Source organism: Tupaia chinensis, unplaced genomic scaffold (genome assembly GCF_000334495.1).
Source record: "Tupaia chinensis unplaced genomic scaffold, TupChi_1.0 Scaffold000098_2, whole genome shotgun sequence".
Lineage (NCBI taxonomy): Eukaryota > Metazoa > Chordata > Mammalia > Scandentia > Tupaiidae > Tupaia > Tupaia belangeri.
The window spans coordinates 1,500,541-1,510,246 of NW_006159561.1; the positions used below are offsets into that span (position 1 = coordinate 1,500,541).

The 9,706-nt window shown below is 36.8% G+C and overlaps 1 protein-coding gene across 5 annotated transcripts in view; it reads left to right on the forward strand.

The window, feature by feature from the left end:
• The window catches only part of STARD6 (StAR related lipid transfer domain containing 6), a 22,562-nt gene that overhangs the window by 9,149 nt on the left and 3,707 nt on the right, over window positions 1-9,706 (forward strand). For all 5 annotated transcript variants that reach the window (XM_006143440.1, XM_006143442.1, XM_006143444.3 and 2 more), the window contains exons 5-6: window positions 6,022-6,139; window positions 8,810-8,903. In XM_006143440.1, coding sequence (XP_006143502.1) covers window positions 6,022-6,139; window positions 8,810-8,903 — 212 coding nt within the window. The remainder of the gene's footprint in view (window positions 1-6,021; window positions 6,140-8,809; window positions 8,904-9,706) is intronic.

Here is a 9,706-nt window from a genome sequence, read left to right on the forward strand (position 1 = left end):
CTGCTGAAATGTGCCTCTTGTTATCAGGGAACTGAACTCAGAGATTCATCTACATTTCATGGAAGACAAAGATTAAGTACCCTTGTTGATGGGAAGTCAGCAGGCATATCTTAACCATATTACATTACATAACAAGAACAATGCTGGCACACCATAGGGACTTAAGAACAAACAGATGTCAACCAAAGAGAATTGCTGAGGCAAAGTATACAAAAAAAATAGGAGTTTATTTGGGCCAATTGAAGACAGCTACCCAAAAGCCATATCCAAGTTGCCTTCAATGGTATGCACTGAGGTCTTACAGATTTCTGGACAATATTTTTAATTAATATTTTTGTTAATATAATCATTGTTACAACATGATTTTTTCAGTACATGAATACAATGAGTAATTATTGCATCAGGGTACTTAATATATCTACTGTCTCAACTATGTGTAATATTATATTGCAGTAAGTTGTTAACCATATTCTACCCACCATATTTTATAACACTGGAGATTGTTCCTTATATCTATCTGCAATTTTGTTTCTATGAATCAATGTCCCTCTGCTCTCCCCATCATCCCATCCTTTAGTCATTTTATATTTCTCTACTTCTATGGAGTCATTTTTTTCCAATATCTATATATAAGGGAGAAAATGTGGTATTTCTTTTTGTACCTGGCTTATTTTACTGAACATAATGATGTCCGGGCTTGCCCACTTAACCTCAAAAACTAGATTTCATCTTCTTTTTTTTTTCTTTTTAATTTTGCTGTAGGGCACATGCACGCACCAGAGAGAAAGAGAAAGTGAGAAAGCATCCCTCAGGGCAGCATGGCCATGCTGCAATCCCTTCTCCTCAATTCTCATCTCAGGATTTTGGGTGCACACACACACACACATACACACACATGCTACCAGTGTGTTTTTCAAGTTGCAGGATCTGGTACTGAAGCCACGCAGTCAGGTATGTGGGATTCAGCCACCTTAACTACCATACCTCTTGATTGGCCCTGGATTTCATCTTTTTCAAAAGTTACATGTTATTCAATGTGTGTATATTCCATTCATGTTTTCCTTTTATTAGTTGATCAGCTTCTATATCTTGGCTCTTATGAACAGTGGGGTCATAAATATTGAGGTGCAGATATCTTTACAACCTACTGATTTCCTTTCCTTTGTATACATACCAAGTAATGGGATTGCTGGACCATATGGCATGGCAGTTCTACTTCTAGTTTCTTGAGGAACTTCCAAACTGTTTTCTTTGATGGCTGTACTAATTTATATTCCCTCTAGCAGTGTAAAAGAGTGCAAATTCAACACATCTTCACCAGCATTTATTATTTTTTGTCTTTTGGATAGTAGCCATTCAAACTGGAGTGAAATGATATCTCATTTTGGTTTTGATTGGCATTTACCTAATGATTGATGATGCTGAGCTTTTTTCATGTTTTTCTTGGCCATTTGTCTTTTTTTTTTTTTCTTTTTGCTATAGAGCAAGTGTGCTCATGGAAACACAAAGAGAGAGGCAAAGTGAGAAAGCATCTTCAGCCGGAGGTGTGGCCACTGCCACACCACAATCCCTTCCCCTCCATTTTCTCTCAGGATTTGGGGCATGCACACACATACATCTAGCATGTCTTTTCAAGCCAACCGAGTCCAGGACTTGAACCACACAGTCAACCATATGGGATCCAGCTGCCTTAACCTCCTACACTATCTTCTGGCCCCATTTGTATGTCTTTCTTTGATAACTATTTGTTCAGTTTTTTTCCCATTTTTTAATTAGTTTATTTGTTGTTGTTGCTTTTTGCCACTTAGGTCTTTGAGTTTCTTATATATTCTGGCTGTTAATCTCTTGTCAGATGGATAGTACTCAAATATTTCCTCTCATTCTGTTGTCTTTTACTCTGCTTATTTTTTCTTATGCGATGCAGATTTTTAGTTTGATATCATTATTTTTCTATTTTTGCTTTCATTGCCTGTCCTTTTGAAGTTTTACTCAACACTGATGCCCTAAAATGTTTCTCCTATGCTTTCTGGTACCTTTACAGATTAACGATTTATGTTTTAAGTCTTTTACCCATTTGGAGTTTATTTTTGTATGTGGTGAGAAATAAAATTCTATCTTCATTTTTCTTCATATGGATGTTCAGTTTTCCTAGCATCATTTATTGAAGAAACTGCCTTTACCCTAAAGGATTTTCTTGGCACCTTTAACAAAAATCAACTGTCGGGACCCAGCAGTTTACATGGTGGTTAAGGTGCTAGATTCCCACATAGCTGACCACCGTTCAAGTCCTGGACCCAGCATGTATGTTTGTATGCCCAAAATCCCAAGAGAAGAATGGAGAAGGGATTGTGGCATGGCCACTCTCCCCAGAAGGGGACAATGTGATTTCTCACTTTTTCTTCTTGTCTCTCTCAAGTGAACACATATGCCCTATGGCAAAAATCTAAAAAGTTAAAAAATCAGCAGGCAATATATATATATATATATGTGTGTGTGTGTGTGTGTGTGTGTGGATTTATTTCTGAATTCTCTATTCTGTTTGTCGTATTGGTATTTGTGTCTACTTTTCTGCCAACACCATGCTGTTTTTGCAATGATGGCTTTGTAATATATTTAGAAATAGAGAAGTATGATGCCTCCAGCTCCATTCTTTTTTGCTCAGAATTGTTTCAACTATTTCAAGTCTTTTGTGATGCCATAATAATTCTTGTTTCTATTTTTGTGAAGAATTGTTTCTATTTTTTTCATTGGCATTTTGATAGGTCTCACATTGAATGTTTAGATTGCTTTTGGCAGTACAGACATTTTAACAATATTGATTTTTCCAATCCATGAACATGGGATGTCTTTCTTTCCATGTTGTGTGTGTGTGTGTGTGTGTGTGTGTGTGTATCTTCAGTTTCTTTCACCAGTGCTTTAAAGTTTTCATCATAGAGCTCTTTCACATCATGAAATTTAATTCTAGGTATTTTATTTTCTTTGTAGCTATTGTAAAAGGGACTGATTTTTCTTTCTTTTTCAGCTGTTTCATTATTGATGTATAAAAACATTACTTTTTTTTTTTTTTTTTTTAGTTTTTGCTATAAGGTGTGTGTGCTCACCAGAGAGAGAGAGAGAAAGAGAGAGAGAAAGAAAGTTAGAAAGCACTCTAGGGGGGATAGCCACACCACAGTTCCTTCTCCTCCAGTCTCCTCTTGGGAATTTGGGCATGTTTGGTGTGATTTAGAAGCTGCCACATCTAGGATTCATACCACACAGTCGGCCATGTGGGATCCAGCCACCTTAACTTCCACATCACCTACTGGCCCAAAAATGTTACTGACTGCTTAAATTTTATGAATTTTTAATAGCCAGAGGGTACAAGCACTTGCTGAAGAAAAACAGAAGAGGATGAGGAGGGGGAGAAAGTACCCCTCAATGTGTGTGATCACACCACAATCCCTTCTTTTCTCTATCTCTGTTTTTTTGAGACTTGGGGCATACATGCACAAGTGCCCAGCATGTCTATTAAGACACAAAGGTCAGGCTTTAACTGTGGTTGGCCATGTGGGATCCAACCCTCTTAACCACTAGGTTGTGAGACCAGCCCAGTGCTATTGACTTTTGTATATTAGGCTTGTATCCTACAACTTCACTGAATTTATTAGTCCTAAGAGTTTTTCTTGAGGTGTCTTTAGGTTTTTTGTATGTAAGATCATATCACCTGCAAATAGGAACAATTTTACCTCCTCTTTTCTATTTGAATACCCTTTATTTCTTTCTCTTGCCTAATTGCTCTGGGTAGGACATCTAATACTATGTTGGTAAGAGTGATGAAAGTGGGCATCCTTGTCTTGTTCCAGTTCTTAGCAGAGAAGGTTCCTGCTTTCCCCCATAGAGTGTTAAATTAGTTGTAGTTTTGCCATATATGGCCTTTATTATATTAAGGTACATTCACTCTATCACTAATTTGTTGAGTACTTTTATCATAAAGAATGTTGAATTTTGTCAAATGCTTTTTCTGCATATATTGGGTTTTTGCCCCTCAATATGTTTATTTGGTGTATCACATTTAGGGAGTTGCATACGTTGAACCATCCTCATACCCTTGGGATAAATCCTACTTGGTTACGGTATATAATCTTTTTCATGTGTTTTTGGAGTCAATTAAACATGTTTAATGAAGAGGAAAACAAGGTCTATCGGATCTGAAAAATAAAGAGCAAGGATAGAAGTGGAAAGAGGTAAAGTTAGAGAAGTTAGGCTGGGATAAAATTCTGGAAGATTTCCTTAGGTCAGTGTAAAGCCATTGTAGTCTTTTAAGCAGGACTGATTTGATTTATACTTTTACAAGACATCTGCTGAAAGGAGAGTAGATTGAAAGTGCAAAATAATGAAATCAGCAAGGACAGTTAAGAGGCTATCATAGTAATCCATTGAAGCATCACAGTGGCTTGTGCTAGGGTAGTTGCATTGGAGAAGGAGATAAATCAGAGGATCCAAAGATACACTTTAGAAAGACTCAAATTGGTCTCCTGTTCCAAATTCCATGCCCTTACAGTATAGCACAGTATCTCTGAATAGCATTACAGTATAAGAATAATTATTTTACCTTCATGTTGCTATTTAAAGTATTCATCCCCAGGAATTACTTTAATTACCTCCTACTCTTCCCATTGGTGGATTCTCATTCTAGGTTTATAGAGATGGTCAAAGGCATAATACCTAACACTAGACAATGAGAGTGCCAGCAATTTAGTAATCATTAATCATAGGCCAGGGGAGGAGGACATAAAATACCACCATAGGGAAACACTGGGGCAGAGTGAATAACCAGGGCCTGTAGGAGGCTTTGTAGTAACAAGAGGGTGAGGTGACCCCTAGTTCATTCAGGAGGATATGGGCAATTTTTACGAATTATTGTATGGTCCAGCAAGGAATGGAAATCTACAGACAGGGATAAATAGTAACTCTGCTGGTACTATTGGTCAGGATTATTTGGCTAGAAGATCTCATTTGCAAATAAGTGAGGAGAAGAACCCCTATTTAGGCCATTCAAGATTCTCCCAGTTTTGAGACCAGCAGGTAGAGAAGGTGCTGGACTCCCACTGGCCAACCACTGTTTGAGTCTCAGACCCAGTGGCTTGAAACTCATGCCAGGCATGTGTCCATGCGTGCCCAAAATCCCAAGAGGAGAATGGAGGAAAAGGGATTGCAATGTGGCCATCTCCCCTGAAGAATGATTTCTCATTTTCTGTCTCTTTTTCTCCAGCAAGCATACATACACTACAGCAAAAATCTCCCTAAAAAAAAACAACAACAACAACAAAAAAACACTCCCAGTTTCACCAGATGTAAAGGCAGCACATAATAAATCCATGTATTCTTCAGAATATGTTATTTAACCAATGGGAAGGAGGAGAAATGATACTACAAATCAAGAAACCTGGGTTCTTGTTCTCCACTTATCCCTAGTTGTGCATGTGATTTAATCTATTAAACTTCAATTAATCTGGTCAGCCCTGTGACCTGACAACTAAGGGAGCTGGATCCTACATGATCGACTGCACAACTAGAATCCCAGCCTTTGTGGTTTGAAAAACACACTGGACACATGCGTGTGCATGCCCCAAATCCCCAAGGGATAGAGAAATGGAGGAGAAAGGATAACATTGTGACCATGCCCCACTAAAGGATGCTTTCTCCCTGTCCCTGTGTCCCTGTCTCTCTGTCTCTCTCTGCAAACACACATGCTGACATGCTGTCTGGAAAAGAAAAAAAAAGCTACAAATTCTTCATCTAAAAATTAGAAAAGCAGATGATCTCAAAATTACTTCCTCAATCCTGTAACATTCATAGTTACAATTTAATGCTCTCTTAACACCGAACATGCAAGCTGACTTAGTGATGGAGTCTTAAAACTTCAAAGCCCTCCTTTCTCCAAGTAAAGGCTAATCTTGCATAGGGAAATTCTTTGAGGGAACAATACAAAGAACAGATATTAAATACTTGATGCAATCTTTATGGTTTGATTTGTTGCAGGACACATTCATATCTCATACTGTTACACAGAGTTTTGCCATGGGATCAATTTCACCCCGAGATTTTATCGACTTAGTACACATCCAGCGCTACGAAGGGAATATGAACATTATCAGTTGTAAGTTGAAACATCTGGCACACATTTGGGAATTACTATGAGTCATTGATAAACTTTCTTATAGTTTCTTTCAAACTGTATTTTCAGTTAGTTCATTTATATTTCTTTCTTTACTCAGTGAGAACAACAAGTACATGAATCAGGTAGACATGCCTGATATTTAACCCAAATCTGTAGTTGCATTTTATGTAATAGTCAGTGACATGGCATTTTCTGGACTTTTCCAGACTGTATCCTGCAATGCTAAGTATAGATAGATACTTACAGGCTAAAAATCTCAAGGAACATTTTTTTTTAATTCTATGAAACAATATTAATCATTAGATACAGAATTTTATGTTTAAATTGCCTAGAATAAGAAGATCCAGTAACGAATAAAACTATTGAGGAAATTTCTGCTAAGTGGATCTTTATATAAAAGTGTTTATATTTCTTTTATAAGCTAGAGTTTTTGATATATCCATAGCCACTCCCCTCTCCAAATGGGTTAGTCTGTAAAATGAAAATGTAACCGTTCAATAACTTGCATTATTGACTCAAAATACTATTTCATACCATAAAGATCTCAGGACTCAGACAACTTAAGATAACTCACAGTGAGGGACTATGGGAGAACAGAGGCATAAAGCCCTGTTTTTCTCTATAATTTGATTTAATTTCACTATTTCTATCTGAATAGTTTCCCTTACTATAAACTACTTGTGAATAGAGACAACAAAGTTTTGTTGATTACCATTTCCCAACAAGGTTTCAGTTACTCTGAGAAGTCTGAGGCCAGACTGAGTCATAGCACTCACTCAGACTCAGCTCTGCCTTACCCATATGCCAGTAGGGGCCAATGTTGACAACATTCATGTATGTTTAGCTGTCTCAGTTTCAGATGAGGGCACATAAAATTTATTTACTGTCTATAACACAAATTACTGTCTGTCTGAACCATAGATGTGTTGTTATCCTATTTTCAAAGCAGACCATTTCTGTATCATTATTAGGGGTAGGAAGGGAACTAAAAAAAGTATACAGAGATTAAAATCAACAGCTAGAAGTAATCAGTCATTCAGTGCACAAGTCACTACTAAATTTGCTGTAAGAAATCTCCACTGAGTGAATTTTTAATGAATACTCAGTTTTCTTCTCATGTGTCTTTCTTTTTTTTTAACACCTACTCTGCACTTAGTTTTGAGCCAAATATTTTGCATACATTATCTTACTAATGAGAAAACTGATGTTTACAGAAATTAAGCAGTTAATTTTACATAGCCAATAAACAGCTGAACAGAATTAAAACTCAGATCTTTCTGATTTCTGAAATTAAATATTAACTCCCACGCTATGTGCTTCACAAAAGAACCATGCCTGTTTGCAGACTATAACAGATTTTTTTAAAAAAAAGAAAAGCAGAACCAGCAGATGGCATGCTGGCTATGTCACTGGACTCCCACATAGTTGATCACGGTTCAAGTCCACACCAGGTGCATGCGTGTGCATGCCCAAAATCCCAAGAGGAGAATGGAGGAGAAGGAATTGCTGCTTGGCCATCCCCCTGGGGGGTGATTTTTCACTTTCTGTCTCTCTGGTGAGCATACTCACCCTATAGCAAAAATCTCTCTCAAAAAGAAAAGAATAATCTCCATATTTTCAAAAGAAAAAAATGTAATATCACATCAGCAGTACATCAAGCCAACATAATAGGCTGTGCTAAGATAATGATACAGGTCATAAACATGAAAAATTCATTCAACTACATTAGTCTCCTCAACTATTGCTTCACATTGCACATATACCACAAAATTAATGGCTTATGTTAAAATCATACTTTAAATTCATTTTCTCTGGCAAAAGCAGAATTCAGTTGACAGAATACATACATTTTTAAAATAGTTTTAGAAAAGTCTCATATAAAATTATCATAAATTTCATTAAAATCAAAGCACCTTCTTTTGCATTCATATACAATATAATATGGATATCATGCTGTAATTCTTAAACTCTATTGATCTTTATTATACTTTGGGTTATCTACAAAGGAATTGGAAAAGGGGTATTTTAAACTATCTTTATTGACAAACCATCTAACTATTCAAGCATTTTATTAAAAAAAAACATTTAAAAAAATTATTTTATTTAACTTTACTCATTTATTTATTTTAATTTTACCAGAAAGGGACAGAGAGAGAAAGAAAGAGAAAGTGAGAAAGCAAGTCACCAGGTCCAACACTCAACGTGGTCAGCCATGAGGGAGTCCAGCACCCTTAACCGCCACGCCACCTGCCTACCTCTCCAAGCATTTTATTTAAAACCAACAAACAAGAAAGTATGAATCCATGACTGTAATAGGATAGTCTTATTCTTTGTGATTTTTTTCTTTTGCCTCAAATCTCAGAAAGTAATTAAATAATACTTTTAACAGTTTTTCTTGTATACAAACAGTAACAGCATCTTAAGAAATAATAGCAAGAAAAAGTTTGAGAGGACAGTAGTACTCATACTGGCATTCTCTCAAGTTCACATATGTGTATGGGCAAATAAACACATGTATAAAACTAATGTTAATGCTGACGACTGAGTTAAATGCAATGCTATATCATACATTTTTAGAAATATGCTACTGTAAATATGTTGTTTATTTTTGTGGAGTAGGTTTCATTTTAAATTTTTTTAATCACTTAGCTAAAAGTGTCAATTTTCCAGAATATCCTCCATCTCCAAATTATATCCGTGGTTATAATCATCCCTGTGGCTATGTATGTTCACCACTAAAAGAGTAAGTGTTATTTGCATTTATATAATAGTTTTTTTAGTTCAACCTGTAATATAGTTCAAGATTCCTGGCTCATCATTAGAACTGTGTGCCAGCAGGGACCAGCAGTTGGCATAATGGCTACATGACTAGACTCTTATGTAATCGACTGCAGTTCGAGTCCCAGACCCGGTGGCTTAAACTCACACTGGGCGCGTGTGCGTGCATGCCCAAGATCCCAGGAGGAGAATGGAGGAGAAAGGATTGCGGCGTGGCCATCCCCCCTGGGGAGTGATTTCTCACTTTCTGTCTCTCTGTTTCTCTCTGTCTTTCTGGCGAGCACACGCACCCTATGGCAAAAACCTCTCAAAAAAAAAAAAAAAGAAAAAATACTGTGCCAGCATATTCTATTGGGGAAAAAAAAACTAACCCTAAATATGATTTTTAAAATAACTTTTTATGCTTGTTTTCATCTGAAGTATAATCAGAATGGATAAATATATATAAAATATGATATGAGGTTTCTGGGAGTAGTCAAACACACATAAACATTTCTCTGCAACAAAATTTTCCTGGTATTTTCTATTTCTCTATTAGAGAAATTATACAAATTATTCAGAAAAGTTAAAGATAACCTTTTCTGGTCAGCAGGTGGCATAGCAGGTAAGGCACTAGAATCCCACATGGCTGACCGCTGCTCAAGTCATGGATCCAGTGGCTCGAAACTCATACCAGGAGCATGTGTGTGCATGCCCAAAATCCCAGGAGGAGAATAGAGGAGAAGGAATTGTGGCATGGTCATCCTGCCTGGCGGGTGCTTTCTCACT